The sequence below is a fragment of the Lissotriton vulgaris genome, chromosome 9 (assembly GCF_964263255.1).
Source record: "Lissotriton vulgaris chromosome 9, aLisVul1.2, whole genome shotgun sequence".
Lineage (NCBI taxonomy): Eukaryota > Metazoa > Chordata > Amphibia > Caudata > Salamandridae > Lissotriton > Lissotriton vulgaris.
Genome location: NC_141697.1, coordinates 1,184,463,410 through 1,184,480,587, shown reverse-complemented (window position 1 = coordinate 1,184,480,587; position 17,178 = coordinate 1,184,463,410). Strand labels below are relative to the sequence as shown.

At 47.0% G+C, this 17,178-nt stretch overlaps 1 protein-coding gene across 1 annotated transcript in view; it reads right to left on the bottom strand.

Moving 5' to 3' along the window:
• Nucleotides 1–17,178, bottom strand: part of LOC147692994 (cullin-associated NEDD8-dissociated protein 1-like) — a 211,529-nt gene that overhangs the window by 19,204 nt on the left and 175,147 nt on the right. Inside the window, exon 13 of the mRNA XM_086939235.1 lies at nt 3,605–3,769. Within this exon, the coding sequence (XP_086795361.1) occupies nt 3,605–3,769 (165 nt within the window). The remainder of the gene's footprint in view (nt 1–3,604; nt 3,770–17,178) is intronic.

Genomic DNA, 17,178 nt, shown 5'->3' with positions numbered 1-17,178 from the left:
GGTAAACTGAAAGTGCTCGTGGCCTACCGTGAACCGCAGGTAACGCCGGTGGGCCGGCAGGACGGGGATGTGGAAATACGCGTCCTGCAAGTCCAACGCTACCATCCAGTCTCCTGGGTCTAGGGCAGCTAAGACCTGAGCCAGAGTCAGCATTTTGAACTTCTCCTTCCGGAGGAAGCCGTTGACGTTCCTCAGATCCAAGATAGGGCGTAGGCCCCCTTTGCCCTTCTTGGGTACCAGAAAGTAGTGGGAGTAGCAACCACGTCCTACTTCTGGCCCAGGAACGCGCTCGATGGCCCCCTTGGCCAAGAGGGCCGAAACTTCCTCCTGCAGGAGCCGCAAGTGATCCGCCGATACGCGGTGGTGTTGCGGTGGCATGGCTTGAGGAGTCGCCCCGAAGGGGAGGGAGTAGCCCCTCCGGACGATCTGCAGCACCCACCTGTCCGAAGTGACAGTGCGCCAGTGAGAGTAGTGATGGTGAACCCTGCCTCCCACTGGCGTCACATGGGCCGAAAAACACGGACTAGGAGGGTTTAGAAGTGGATGCCGCGGGGGCAGGTGTGGACTGACTCCGCCTGGTTCCCCGACCGCCTCCGCAGCGGTTTCCACGTCCGCCGCCGCGCTCGACGACAGTCTGCGGCGAGTGGCTGGCGGCACGTGTGGGGGCGCCCCTTCCCTGGCCACGAAAGGAGCGAAAGGCACCCGTTTGCTGGCGCGGGGCCGAGAGGCCCAAGGACTTGGCCGTAGCCCTGGAGTCCTTAAAGCGCTCAAGCGCGTGGTCTGCCTTGTCGCCAAAGAGGCGACGACCATCGAACGGCATGTCCATAAGGGTGTTCTGGACATTCTGCCGAAAAATAGGTGGATCTCAGCCAGGCGTGGCGTCTCACCGCCACTGTCGTAGCCATCGCTCTGCCTAGCGAGTCGGTAGTATCCAGCCCACACCTGATGGAATACTTGGCTGCGTCCCGGCCCTCCACAAGGGCTTGGCCGAGTTTGGCCCGTACCTCCAACGGGCACTCTGGCAGCACTTCCGCCACCGTCTCCCACAGAGAGTGGGTGTAGCGGCCCAAGAGGCATGCGGTGTTGGAAGACCGCAGTCCCAAACTAAGGGATGAGATAATTCTCGTACCTCTTGGATTCCCTGTCCGGCGGGGCCGGCGGGAATGCGGTCTGGGAATTAGAGGCCTGGATGACCAGACTCTCGGGGGTGGGGTGGGAGGACAGGAAACATGGGTCGCCCGGAGCGGGCGGTGGAGTCTGGCCACGTTCCTATCTACGGGCGAACCCGTAGCGGGCCTGGACCAAGTGCCCAAAAGAACGTCGGTCAAGACCTCATTAAACGGCAGCAGAGGCTCCATTGAGCATGACTACGGCTTAAGGACCTCTGTGAGGAGGTTAGTCCTCACGGCCGCGACGGGGAGCTCAAGGCCCAAGGCCTTGGCAGCCCTCGTCAACACCACACCATAGGTAGCCCCCTCCTCCGAAGCCACGGTAGGAGGAGAGACAAATCCAGTGTCTGGAGAGGTGTCCAGGCCACTGGCCTCCCCAAGGTCTCCTGCCCAGTCCATATTAGACTGACACTCCTTGGTCAGAGGGTCCTCAGACCCTTCCCAATCCTCATCATCACCCATCTCCTGAGATTCAGGGTTGTAATTGTATGAGGTCGGTTCATAGAAGTAAAAATCTCCAAACTGCATCGGGTGCGGCGCCGATAGGCGCCGTCGGAACCGAAGCAAGGGAGATATCGGGGACGACGCCGCCCGAGGACGGCGCCGGAGGTGACACCACACGGACCGACGCCGGGGGGGTCGTAAGATCCACCGGTGATGATCCAGAGCCCGAGGTAGGCCCAGCGGCGCCGGGCCCTGCGGGGCCGGCGGCGTCGGGGCCGAAGCACCCAACGGCGTCGGGGGTCCAAGCCCCCGACCCACTAGGGCTCCCAGATGGGTCCGCTGTGCCCGAAGGCGCCGCGGAGCCAGTCGGAGGAGAAAGGGACCTCATGGCCATGAGGAAACGCTCAATCTCCTCCGGCGTCCCGTTCAGCCCAGGGACCGGAGGGTATGGGGCCGGAAGCGGCGCCCGCGACTCCTGAGGAGCCGCGTGGGCGGTGTCACCCGAACCCCCCCGGCCGCATCGCACGAGCGTCGGGGGGAGTCAGAAGACCGATGATGTCTCTTCGACTTCTTGTGTTTCTTACCTGACGACTTGGACCCGGAGGAGTGGTGCCGACTCCCGGAGCTGTGACGGCTCCGTCCCAGCGACCTGTCCCTCGACCTCCTGTGGGACCGGGACCTCACGCGGCGCGCGGCCGACTGCCGGAGTTCGATGCGCCTGCGGGACCGCTCCCGCCTGGCCTTCCTTGAAAGGGCCCGACAGTTGGGGCAGGCCTCGTCGTCGTGGTCGACGCCCAAACACGTCAGGCACTGGCGGTGAGGATCCGTGACCGACATGGTGCGGTCGCAGTCTTCACAATGCTTGAAGCCGGGCATCCCTACGGCACCGTCGGAGTCGTAAGACTTCGAAAAAGATCAAAAAGATCACCAAAAAGTTAGTCAAAAATTGACTAGGGTAACTGCTCTTTCCAGATCTGCGCTGGCTGGCGCGGAAAAAAGAAGAACTGACGTCAGCACGCGGAGGCGGCGTCTAAGTACTCCGACGACGTCATCACGGCGCCCACGACGGACGCGGAGCCGCAGACAACGCCTACCGACGCGCAAGGGTACTGCTACGCAAAAGTTTACGGATCCAGTCTGACGCCTGGGGATATTCTAAGGTAAGGAATCTATCACTAACGTGTCTCTTTCAGATAACCACAGCAGCTTAGTCTGTGGCCATAGTGGGTCCCTGGCAAGGTAGCCTTCAGCTCCGGTGGCACCTCGAGCTCAAGCACAGATGCCGAGCTGCCCTCACTGGCCACGCTCCTCCAAGTGGCCCCCAGCTTGATCTGCGCTCGGCAGCGCAGCTGGACTGCCCGCTTACCGCCGCACATGCACTCGGCCTGATCGGGACACAACAGTGTGATCCACAGGTTCCTGGCATCATTTGCCAGCTCCCTGCTGGCCAGATGGATACTCGGGCGGCAGAATTAGGAGGAATCTAGGGACGAGGAGCGTGCTCGCTCTAACTGCTCCATCCAGCATGGCAGTTAGCCCCACTTCTCCAGATTCCATGCATTAAAATAATTTGCTTAGTACTCATTGTATTAACATTCAAGAATGTGAGGTTGAGTGTACAAACTGATAATTCGTTGACTAAGAAGTATGCAATAGATGCATTTACTCTCTGAGCTATTTTACAGACTCGTCCCAGAACTGTGATGTTACCAACTGGATACTGCATTCCTTTCTCTTGATTATGGATTGGTTTCAGTGCTTGCCAAAGTGTAAATGGAAATCCAGCAAGGGCCCAAGCCTCGTGGTGGGAGACAGTCACGTATATACTCAACAACACTCCAGTGATCTAAATTACTCTTTAAACTGAGAATGTTAGAGCTCACCATCTAACCCATGTACAGGATTTCACAGGTCAGCGGGCATGCAATCACAAGCATGCTCTTGGCAACCATGCAATAGCCCTGCACGCGGGTTTGAGGAAAGCAGATTACCCTGATGTCATAATGATCCTTCAGGCCATCCTCCACGTGGTTTAAGTATTCGTAGATATCCAACCTGTCCATACAGCTCTCAAGCAATGTGTACATACACTCGAAGGCGGCCTTCCGTACATCCAGACCATCGTCCACTGTGTGCTTGAAAGGTCCCATCTCCACCTGTAAAAAAGATAGCAGGTTATGGTAAGTTCCAAAGTGTGCATCTGGAGTTATTTATGCACACTATCCGTAATGTTTGGAAGATACACTACACTAATAAAGGTTTGTAAGACCTATGCTTTGGAAAAACCTGCGAACAACTTGATCTTCCTCACACACTCCCAACCAAGTCAATATGTCTTCCTCTGAGTGTTTGTTTTTTGTGTTCATACAACAGGTTTCTAGCTGATGCAAGCACAGCTTTTGGGAACAAAACAATAAAGCAGTGTAGCTTTTATGATTAATGGTGGAAGTGGAGGAGGAATAATTATTTATTTGTACATGCTTAGGAGTACCACAAAACACTGCATATGTGGCAGGGTGGAGAAGGTGAAAAAAGAAAAAGTCCATTACCTGCAGTAACTGTCTTTCTGGTGGATACTCTATCTACCTTCAGATTCCTCAGTACACTCCAGGTCGTCAGACTGGATCCAGAAAACTTCAAAACTCTGAAGACAGCGGTAAAGAGCCCCAGACTCAGTCGACGGCAGACATGATGTCAGGCGGCACAACCAAGGCCTTGAAGCACCCACCCCTGCACAACATGACTTTTCCCCTGTTTTTCCCCAGCCTTTGAGGTGGGAGGGTAGATTGACATGGACGTAAGATTGCAATACCAATATATATATATATATATATATATATATATATATATATATATATATATATATATATATATATATATATATATATATATATATATATATATATATATATAAAATGGGATCATATTAACTTTCCCTATAACTCATCCATCAAATGGGGAGGCAGCTGGGTCAATGAGGAATCTGCAGATTGATAAGAGTATTCACCAGTAATATCGCTAATGCAGGTAAATAAAATGTTCTTCTGATGGATAATTCTACCTGCTGATTCCTCACCTGTAGAACAGATTTCACAGTAATAACCTGCCAGGAGAAGGATTGATGGATGGTTAAATGTGGAAAGCCCGCAGAATGGACCTGGCAAAGTTTGTGTCCCTGCGTACCTCCGACTCAAAGCAGTAGTGCTTTGCAAAGGTGTGCATGGAAACCCAGTTGCCACCTTACAGATGTCTGCAACTTGAAAACCTATGCAAAATGCAGAAGTGGTCAATTATCCCTGGTGGAACTGGGCTCTGATCCCCTCAGGAGGCTCTTACTTGGCTAAGGTGAGACAGATCTTGATGCAGAGGATGTTCCTATGCAAGACCCTCTTTTTTTACAGGCTTACCTTTTTTGGCACCACAGTACACGATAAACGGCTGGCCATCCTGACAAAATACCTTGGTGCGGTCCAGATAGTAATTAACTGCCTGACTAGGATACAACCAATGCAACCGGTTCTCTTCTTTCATAGGATGAGGGGGAGGACAGAAGGTTGGGTGGGTAATGGATTGGCCGAGATGGAAAGGTGTCATCACCTTGGAAGGAAAGTAGCTCTGGGTCGCAACACCAACTTATCTGGAAAGAAAGTGTTGAATGGAGGGGGACAGTTAAGGGCCTGCAGTTCACCAACCCTTCTAGCAGAAGTGATGACAACCAAAAACGAAGGGACTTGATCACAAAGGTAAACCGAGATGAAAATCTAACTCCACGACTTTCGGTATTCACAAAGGGCATTTACGAGTAGTAAAGTTAGACTTTTGTCTCAGTTAAACTTAAGTTTTGGTCTTAAGTTCAACTGAGACCAAAACTGAGACAAAAGTCTAACTTTACGACTTTCGGTATTCACAAAGGGCATTTACAAGTGGTAAAGTTAGACTTTTGTCTCCGTTTTGATCTCAGTTTAACTTAAGACCAAAACTTAAGTTTAACTGAGACAAAAGTCTAACTTTACTACTCGTAAATGCCCTTTGTTAATACCGAAATTCGTAAAGTTAGACTTTTGTCGCAGTTTACTTTTGTGAATCAGGCCCGGAGTTTTGTGAGTTAACATTCATACAGTACAACTCTGAAGGAGCTCAAACGCATCAGAGAGGGGAAAACTAAATTCAGATTCAATTAGGCAACCACATAGGGGGGGGAGTGGAAACAAATTTATTAAATCTCAAAGGTATAGGGGACTTAAAAGACAGATCTGACCGACATAAAAATGCAAACAAAGCAGCCTAACTACCCCTTGATAGTACCAATAGCACAATCCCTCTGAGCAATGGAAAGCGCAAATTTCAACACCTACGATAACATGGCCTGTACAGTGTACACCATTGTCTGCACACCATGCAAAAAAGTTGCTCAATTTACCTGAGCAAGCAGACGTGGAGGAGGGGTGACGTGCTGACAAGACTAGGTTTAGCACCTCCGGTGGTAGCTGAAAGGAGCTCAGTTGTCCCTACTATGTCTCCAAGCATGTAAGTGTAGGTCACAGAAATTGGACTGCAGAACCATGCTATAAGAGTGGGAGAGAAGCTCCGGTCTGAACAGGAGGCAAAGCGGCGGACACATGAGAAGCACAGAGGGACTGCATACCACACCCTTTTCGTGGCCAATTTGGGGCGATGAGAATGTCTTGGTGACTCTTCCTCGTAACTCGTGGAATCAAGGGTATAAGGAAAATGAGTAACGCAGCTAAAAGTTCCAGCTCAACTTAAACACATCCCCAAGGTTCCCCTAAACGGATGCTAGACGACGCAGAACTGCTAGCACTAATCATTTTCCAAGGAGGTGAATAAGTCCACCTAAGGAGTGCCCCACTGGGAGATGTCCTGGACTACCTCTGGCAGAATATGCCACTTGTAATCGGCAAAGTGGCGCTGGCTCAGGCTGTTGGCTTGGACATTCTGAGCCCCCGCTAAGTGATTGGCGTTGAGCCAGATCCCTTGGCGGTGCGCCCCAAACCACAGTCATAACACTTGCAGGCAAAGGAGGTGAGACCCTACTTCCCATAGCTTGTTCACATACCACATCACAGTTTTGTTGTCCGTCAAGTTCTGAACAGACCGACCCACGATGGAGGTGAGGAAGGCCTTGAGCACCAGTTGAATTGCCCCAGGCTGACGTAACGAACCAGCTCTCCGGGAGACCAGAGGACCATGACCATAAGATTCTCCAGTTGGGCTCCCCATCCTTAGGTGGAGGCATCCATCACTACCATGGTCATGGTCTGAGGGGGAGTGGAGGCCATCCCGCAAGTTAGGTTTTCCTTGTTACCCCACCAAGCAACTTCTGCTGCAGCGATAGGGACACCATGATAGAGGCCGTCAAGTCTCCCTTGTACTGGAGCCACTGCCTGCAGAGGCATCACTGCAGGGATCCTCTTGTGCCTCTATTCAGTTCAGTTCAGTTCAAAGATGCTTTATTCGGTTTGCAAAGAAATACAACCATATAGCAACATACACACAAAAATTGTTTACACAATACTAAATTAAGCTATCATAAAAACAATCTAACACAATAGCGCTCATGATAGAAACATTTAGCAGTATTGATAGCGCATAATCATTAGGCCATTCAAAGCTTTTGACTAACATTTTAACAATCCTACGACCTTTAATTATGTGTAAATATGCAATTTAAAGTGCTAAATATTGTCTCTATATTAGTATATGTGCAAATTGGCAATTCTAAAGTGCAATATGCAGTTAGCAGCACCTAGACTGACTATTAACAGAAAATAATGATAAATGAAACAAAGTGCAAGTGCTAAGCCAATCCTACGATAAATATAGTACAGTAGCAGCAATTAATCCAACAAGCATATGTGTGCAAAATACAAATACATGATATCAACAGCATCTAATATAAAGTGCATAGTACATTTAGCAGCTGGAAAAATTCATATAATAATTGATTTTCTTGCAGAAATACATTTTAAAATATAAGTGGCCACATAAAAGCATACATCTGGGGACTCTAGGTTAAACACTATTGTCATTGCTGTTTGTAGATGATGCGTATTATATTTTAAAGAGATGGGTTTCAAGTAATATTTCCTTAAAAAAGTATAAAAAGTACAAGATAACATACAGTGACACGTGCTCTGTTTTGATTTGCCATCACATGGGCACAAACAAGTTCCAGGTTTTTTAGGCACAGGGAAGGCCACAAGGTGATGCACAATTCCTAAGCGGAGGCGGTTTAAAACAAATCGATGGGAGGGAATACTAACTGTTAGAAAATAAGATTGGAAGCCTACATTAATGTTATATTGTTGGTAAAGATTGAATGTACTCTGTTTAGTATATTTTTCCATCCTAGTCTCTTCTGTAAATTTCATAAACGAGACCTTCAACTCCCGCTTTGATAATATAGGGTCCATTATTAATTCATTATAAATGTCCAGTCCATATAATGTTTTATACCAATGATGTATATGCTTCAGCCAGGGAATGTTCGATCGGCGATCAAGTTTGATACAATCTGTTATTACGTCCTGCGTAAACTTGGTTTCCTCCTTTGCCCATATTGAGCGCCATAAGGATAGAGGACGAAGGGCAATTAGATCATTGACATAGTACATGTCTAATTCCTTATGTATTAGCTCCGTTGAAGCCATAACTGGGGCACTGGTTAATCTTTTTAAAAACACATTCTCCCTCACCTGGATAGATTTGGCACACTGTGCATCATACCCCCATACTCCGGCTCCATATATAGCTGAAGAAATGCATCTAGCATTAAAAAGGGTTACATTTCACGAATTCTGCGATCCCCTAATTTAGCAGCAAATCTAAATATACAGTTTGTATTCCGGGCCATTTTAAAAAGGACACTGTTTTGTTCATTAATCCATGTCCCATTTCCCGAAAAGGTGATGCCTAAATAGCAGAAACTATTAACAGGTTCTAATTTCTCTCCTTCTAAAAAAAGGGTTTGTGTTTTCTTGGTTTCTTACCACAAACCATGGTAACCGTCTTCCCTTTGTTGATTTTCAATTTCCTGTTCTTAATAAAAACATGGAATTGATCAATTAATTGTTGCAGTCTATTATGTGTCCTAGAGAGGAGGACTGCGTCGTCCGCGTATAAAAGGACTGGGACGGGGTTACCATTTATAGTTGGAGCATCTGCATTAATCAATTTTAGAGTTGTATCCACATGGTTAATAAAAAGCGAAAATAGTAGAGGGGCAAGTACGCATCCTTGACGGATGCCTCTCTTAACTTCAAAGAAAGGGGTACACTCTCCATCTGTTCCAAACCTTACTTTGCTTGATAAATTACTATACAAGCGAGCAAGCAGATGGATAATTTCAGTGGGGGCGCCCATTGCCAGTAGTGTGGGCCAGAGTTGTGCGTGTTCCACCAGATCGAACGCGGAACTAAAGTCGGCAAAGCATAAATAAAGATTACCAGATTTGGCTTTGGTATACTTGCCAACTATGAGTTCCAGGTTCACGCACTGCTCCATTGTTCCTAATCCCCTACGAAACCCATACTGCACTGGGGACAGGATGTTATTCTCCTCGGCCCAGGCTTCCAGTCTCACTAGTAGGGCTCGACTAAGGATTTTAACTGTTGAGTCCAAAAGAGAGATTGGACGGTAATTCCTTGCCTCTGACCTGGATCCTTTTTTATAAAGGGGTATAATAATTGATTGGCCCCATGTCAGTGGTAAATTATCTTCCACCGCAGCATTGAAGTAACGAGTTAAGATTGGGGCCCATAATGATATTTCATGTTTATAAAAGTCCATGGGTACCCCATCGGGCCCGGGTGCTTTACCACCCTTACTATTTTTGATTGCATCTGTCACTTCATTTAAAGTTAAAAACAACTGCATTTTCTTCCAATTAAAACATAAGATAGACCCATCAGGTTTAAGATCAGAATTAAAAATCTCAGAGAAATGTGCAATCCATGCAAGACAGCTGACATGTGAACTGACCTCAGGAATGTTTTAATTCTTTAAGAATGGGCCATTTATCGTTTCCCAAAAGAGTTTATGGTTTTTAGTTGCAGCGGCCATATCAAGTTTATTCCAGGCCTCGTCCTGTAACTCCCTTTTCCTAGCTGACAGGGCCAGTTTATAATTAATACGTTCTTCTCTGACTCTTTCTTTATTTCTAGGTTTAGCATTAAGTACACTTTTTAACCTTTTCAGGGTCTCGGCACAATGTTTGTCAAACCACACAGTTTTGTTTCTTTTAACCCTTCTGTTTCTTTTTAACAGGGAATTTTCAACTGTGCATGTAATTTTCATAAAATTGGAAAGAACAACAGGCGCTATCACATTAGGTGCAAGGCAGTATTCAACCTCTCTGGTACATTTACAAATAATATCCTTTGTTAGTTTGTTAGGGTCAATTTTAATCCATTTAATTCTCGTACCATTCGGTTTCTCAGCAGAAATCCCATGGACAGCTTTACCATTCACAACGTTTTTTTGACCCCAGCCCATTAACTCCACAGAGATGCTGTTGTGATCACTCACAGGCTGCTCTATTACCCAAACATTTGAGAAAATTGAGCCGCTAGACACCAAAATATGGTCAATATTGGAATGGGCATCTCTCCCCCTAAAAGTTGGACAAATTTCATTATTTTTGTTTTTTGTACAATCAAGCAGTTCCAAATTAAACTTGGCTATTAAGTTATTCAGTGCGCTGCCATAATTACTGTGCGGGAAATGATTAACATAAACACTGTCACCCCCTGTATAATCCTCGTGGTGACCACATATCCCCTTCCGAGCATGTCTGCAGGCTTGGATGTTAAAATCACCTGCCCACAGAATTACAAAATTGTTCTTAGAAAGAATAATTGCAGCTTCAATAGCGCGTTCAACATCGGGAACAATCATATCACGTTTAGGGCCCACAATATTATTATAAAAATGTACAATAATTAGGTCCCTACCATGACTGTGTGTTAGGCGCAATATAGACGCATGCTGACAGGCTACAGAGTGTTCCCCAAGAATAAATTCTGTTAATTTAGTTGAATCCAAAGTCAGTAGGCCTCCCTTAGCTCTGCCAGCTTTGGAAGCTACTGCTGCCACACTGTAAGAGGTGTAACCTTCAACTTCTATTTGTCCTGTATGCCATGTCTCTTGTAAGCATATAATGTCGTATCCACATATAATGAAATTGTCCCAAAATGGGGTACATAATTTAGAGGCAATTCCGGCTATATTCCAAGTATTAATTATAAGGGAGTCAGCATAACTTGTTCCTATACTTTCGGGGTGGTTAGACAAGAGTGAAGCTTCAAAGCTTGCAATCGGGGTAACATTAGCATTAACACTTGTTACAGTTGGCTCATTATCTACAACATTGCCTGTACATAGCACAATATTTGATGAAATTAATTGTGACTCAGTTATATTATTTACACAGCTTTCATCACCCAGCTCTTTCTCCAAGGTTAATGTATCACCTGTTACAATACTTTCAGAACGCGGGGTCAAGGATGGAACGTTCAGTCAGTCATTCTCCTCAAGTGAGCTGAGCAACTGAAATCTGTTAGAAGTTGGGACCAGGAGGTTGTCATACAGATTAGGGAGTAGGGGAGGACAAATAGGTACAACATTAGGATATTTGATAAAGGCCGCTCTTGGATGCTGGAAGTTATGTGTAGTGATTTGTCTTCCTGACTGGTTCCTATAAAAGTAATCAAGTGGGAACAGTGTGATGTTATATTCGTGATTTGATGGCATAGGTGCATGTAAGATCGAATCTCTCGCCCATTCTGTAGTCCTGAAATTTATAATTATGCAGTCCCCGTCTATCTCCTTTTTATTTGGCCCTACCCAACCTACCCTCTGTGTTGTTATAATCTCTTCTGTGCCTCGTATTGGGAACCCACAATTTTTCACCAACCAATACAAGGTTTTATTTTTCAAGGTTTCTTGATTTTCAAATTGGTTAGGCAACAACTTGGGGACATTCGCGAGTATCGCTACAAATGGTCTGCAATCAAGTGGCAGATTAATAGTGGCTGGAATGACATTATTAATATGGCGCCTCGGTACGGGTAGGCTCTTGTAGTTGGAGGCGGGTTCATTGATGTTTCTTTGGCCCCCATCTACTTTTTGCCCACCTACTACCTTGGGGGTGATGGTTGTTGGCCTCTGCCTTCCACTTGTAGAAGGTACCGGGTTTCCCTTCACAATGGGCACACTAGGAGTACGATTTACTGCACTTGGTTTACTATTACTCTGGTTCCCAGAATCTACATTAATTGAATGAGGTCTGACTTGTGAACCCAGGTGTTCTAGGACATCCAAGTTAGCTATGCCCAGTTTCTCTAGGTTTTCTATTTTTTTTACTTAGAATTTCTAGAGATTCCATCACTGGTGCGATGTAGGTTTTTACCATTTTCTCGAGACATTCTTTAAATGCCTCGACATTATTTGGAGTTTGTATTTCCAGTAATTGTATATCTTTTACATGTCTCCCTCCACTGTTCTGCTGTATCTCACCTTCTCTTTCGTTGGTTTCTAGAGTTTGTATGGCCCTCTTCTTTTTTCTTCTATATGTTTTAGCCTGTTTGTTTATTATTAACCTTTTTCGACTTTGGGTTAGTTTCCTTTTAAAGGGTACAGGGTCACAGTCAGTTTTGCTACTTGACAAACTGATATCACTGATTTGTACAGTTGGAATGACAGCATTAGTAACACAGCCATCCAATTCCCCATTAGTTACAGGCACAACACTAGATATTAGGGGCTGTGGTGATATGCTAGCTGACAAGTCAGGTGTTATAGACAGTCTACTCTCCCTAGTACAAGAAACAGTAGGTCCTAGAGGCTGTGGTACATCAGATTGAATTAAGTCATACCTTGGCAAACCTGCAAACGATTCCAATAGAAGTGAATCATGTGACATTGTTGTTTCATTTGGAACGCTAACATGTGTATTGATAGTTTGTGACGTTTGACTTATTAAACACATACTCGCTGGTAAAGATAATCTTCTTTCCGTACTTTCAATAGCGTTAACAACAACACCAATTGTTTGTTGCAGCATCCTATCAATTGCAGTTAAGGTGGGTAAAGGGGTTGGCGCCAATGTTTGTTTCCTTGTAGTTGAGCGAGTGTGCATAGGTGTTTTTTTAACCGCCACCCTACTTTTACTTTTGACCTCCATCAGGCCTGTTACCCACTATTTACTTTATAAGTTCACAAGATGGGATGAATACCTTAGGTATGCGGGGAATGGCAAATGACAGGGGGGTGGCCCGGTCCGGTCTCCTGCGGTCTCTGAGGGCCTCAGAGGGCCCGCCCTTTGCCCAGACTTAGCCCGGCGCGTCCCGCGCGCGTCCTCGCGGGACGAGGGAGTGGGTGGGTCTTTATGCGCCTCCTGGCGCTGTGCAGTGATGGTGGGGGAGGCGTCCTGGAACAAGGGCTGCTGGGGGCTGTAGTTGTTCACCCTCCCGACCGGCGGAGCCAAGCCAGGCCAGCCGGAAGTACCCGACGATGGAAGGCAGCGGAGCTAAGCCCGGCCGCCCCACAGCCACAACACACGGGCAGCACGCCTCAGCGGAGCCTCAGGAACAGAGGTAGGCTCGGCCGGCGTGTACAGCTTCCAGATAGACCACCACCCGGTCCTCAGCAGTGGGTGGGTCTTTATGCACCTCCTGGCGCTGTGCAGTGATGGTGGGGGAGGCGTCCTGGAACAAGGGCTGCTGGGGGCTGTAGTTGTTCACCCTCCCAACCGGCGGAGTCAAGCCCGGCCAGCCGGAAGTACCTGGCGATGGAAGGCAGCGGAGCTAAGCCCGGCCGCCCCACAGCCACAACACACGGGCAGCACGCCTCAGCGGAGCCTCAGGAACAGAGGTAGGCTCGGCCGGCGTGTACAGCTTCCAGATAGACCACCTCTATTCATGCGTGACTAGGAGAATGCCGGATGCCAGCAGACCCTGGGATGGTAGGACCCTCAGCATTCGGACTCTCATGCCTTGCTGGAAAGATTAACCATCTCTTGAATGCCTCTGATCATTCGTGACGGAGGGAAGGAGTGGAGAAGGGTGGTGTCCAGTACCAACTCTATGAACTGGAGTCTTTTGGAGGGCCACAGATGTGATTTAGGCTGGTTGATCGAAAAGCCCAGGCCGGACAGCAGGGATGCTGCTGATTACAAATAGTGTGACAGTATCTCCAGCGAGCTGCTTTTGATGAGTAAGTTGTCCAGGTATGGGAATATTGAGATGCCCGACCGTTGAAGATGGGCCACAAACAATGCCATTACCTTTGGAAGACTCTTGGTGCCAATGTGGAGCCAAAGGGTAGTGAGTAGAACCCACCAACAAATTGCAAGTACTTCTGGTTCGATCACAGGATCAAGATGTTAAAGTAGGCATCCTGCAGGTCGACAATATTAGGTCTCCAAGCTCCAACAGCAGTAAAACTTGAGCTAGGTCATCATCTTGAGCTTCTCCTTTTTGAGGAAGATGTTCAGGTTCCTGATGTGTCCTCCTTGGGCACCATGAAGAAACATGCACAACAACCCTAGTCCTTTTCTCGCTGTGGTTCCTACTTCACCGCTCCTTTGAGGAGGAGAGCTGCCACCTCCTGCTGAAGAATGGCCAAATGTTCTGAAGGTGGAGATCTTGGGCCAAAACCCGAAGGAAGCGAAAGGTGTAGCGCATTTCTTTGATTTGAAGGACTCACTGGTCCGAAGTAATGGCCTTACAGGCCAGAAAAGAAGTGAGGCGCCTGCCCTCCTATAGTCTTCGTGGGGGGTTGGGGAAGTAAACTATACAGGCTGTCCTACTGATGCAGAGGAAAAGTAAGAAGAGAAAGGTTGCAAGGTGGATCCACAGCTCTTCCCTCTATTTCAGCCGCTGTACTGTCTGATTAGGGTGTTAGGCTGTTGCTGCAGTGTCAAGTGCTTTTACCTTGAATCAAAGGAAGACCTTTTTCCAAAGCCATGAAAGCAATAAAATGACTAGTAGTCCTTGGTCGGAAGCAGAAGCAGTAGGCCGAGAGATCTTGCTGTGGGCTTTCAGATTTTCAACAGTGCCACAGCAGAGTCTGCTTCTCTCCAAAAAGAAGCGCCCCATGAAACGGGAGGTCTATTACTTTGGCTTAGACATCAGAGGAAAAGTTAGAATTCTGAAGCCAAGCATGTCTTTGGCTTGTGGTGTTAGTGTCCATTGCAAAGGTCAGTGGCCCGCCATGGTAAGACTTTACTTTATAATATGCCGGAAGACAGTTGGCATTAAGCAATTTGAGGGCCATACTGCCTGCAGAAAAATTCATCTAATCCCAAGCCTCAATCGTTTAGATTCCTTGTCAAATAGGGCTCTAGGAAAGGCACCTCCAGATTGAGAACTAGAACAGGAGGCCTGAACAACGAGGCTGTCTGGTGAAGAATGGGCTGACAGAAAGACTGGGTGACCAGGAGTCCGACAATAGTGTCAGCCTACAACCCGGTTGACTGCCAGGGTAGACAAAGGTTACTCCCATGCTACCATAATGGATTCTAGTAGAGCCTTATTAAAGGAGTGAAGAGGTTCCGAGGACGCTAAAGCAGGCAGGAGAACTTCAGAAAGGATATTAGTCTTGGATTCCGTCATTGGTAACTGTAAATCCAACACCTCTGACGATTCTAGCATCAATATATGCAGAGACACTACTTCAGGCATTGGTGGTCCAGTGGATAAGTTCATAGGCATTTCAGGGCAATTGTATTAGCCACTTGCAAAAGAGAATCCCTGAAATCCCAGAGTATCCTGGTCAGGGTCACCATTGGGAAGAAACTCGTTGGGGATCAGAGTCTGTCTCAAACAATTGATGGCGTCTGGTCCTATATACCTCCTCTTCCAAAAGTCCCTTGACATCCCTGTGAGAGCAGATCTGAGGCTCAGTGCCGGAGCCTGAGGAGGTGGTGTTAGCAGTGACACCATCCACGGCATATGTTGCAGCGCCAGTGCTGGGTTGAAGCAGAGTGGTGATGGTAGAGGTCTGAAAATGCAGCTCCGAAGGAAGTCAGCTGAAATTGAGAAGAACATTGGAAGTCGCACCAGGACGGTGTCAGAGCCTTAGCAAGATAGAGTACATGGTGTTGTCAAATATCGCCGGGTCCAACCATGGGTGTTGAGAACTCCTGGAAGTTTGTCATCAATGCTGGAGTCTCTTGCGCAGTGCATGCCGGCAGCGATGGCTGCCGGAAGAGCAGAGGTTGCTACAGAGCCAGGTCCATTGAAAGAGAAGAGGTGTCAGGAGGATGGTCTAAATACATGGTTAAACTCTGGTTCTGAGGACAAAGGTGCTGTGGGAGACAGAGAGCGATGGGGTGTATTACCTCTGGAGTGCTTCTATGTATTCCTGTGCTGCTGCCGTTTCTTTGGATGAGGATAATGGAGGCTGGGAATGATGCCAGGGTCATTTACGGCATCAATGGCCATCCTTGGCCCTAGCATAAAGAGCTTGGCCTTCCCATTCCTTTATGACCTTAGGGTGCATGCTAAGGCAGGGCGAACAGGTCTTGGAGTCATGATCAATTACCAAGCCCCAAAGGCAAATATCCTGTGCATCCATAATGGAAATCTGTTTTACAATCTCTGCAGGGTCTGAACCTGATTTCTTGGGAGGAGACATTGTACTGCAATTGTTTTGCATTTGTGAGGAAATCTCATCAGAAAGAGAGAAGCTCCAGAACAATGTCAAAAGTATGGATGTTTTATGGCCTGGGAAACACCACCTGGGGGGGGGGGGGGGGGCTTGTCCAGAACCCTTTACCAATGATTTGAGAGCTTTGAGGTTTTCTGGATCCACTATGATGCGTTAGAATTTTCTACAGGTGGGGAATCTGCAGGTAGAAGTATCCACTAGAATACTATGATTTAATACGCTTGATTGATAAACGTCTTGAAAGAGTGACTTCTCTTTGAATGTAGGCATATTTCCTAATGCCTAAATCAGTTACTGATAATCATAATTATAGTAAATATCTCTTCAAGGGGGCTGAAGTAATGTATTCAGCTAAAAGTGAGTGTGAGCCCTATTACCATTCATGTTTGGTCTTTGGAGGTTTGGAATGATGTGGTAATGCCACATCAGTCATGGAAAATTTTGTGTCACATAAATACAGCAATGATTATTATCCTCATTGGGATGATGCCAACAAACTGATAGCATTAATAAACATTATTTCCAATAAGAGTATGCAATTGTCTAGATACAGGAGTATGTCAAAGATTTATGCACTTCAAAACTCTCTTCATCATAAAAATGGATTACTTTTTGAAGGTTCATAGTTTTAAAATTGACCAAGATGCCTAGTCTAGATTAGCAAATCCTTTTATTTTGATTCTCTTTGTTCACTGGTGCCTCCCCTTCGGGCCACAGTTATACAGGAAAACAATCTCATAGTTCAATACCAGTTCAAGAAGTAAATGGGAACCAAGTATATTGAAGTAAAGGGCTGACATGACATAATCTAAGTAGGGCAGGGAAGGGACTAACAGCAGATCATCACAGCCAGCCACCTACTGATCAACGCACC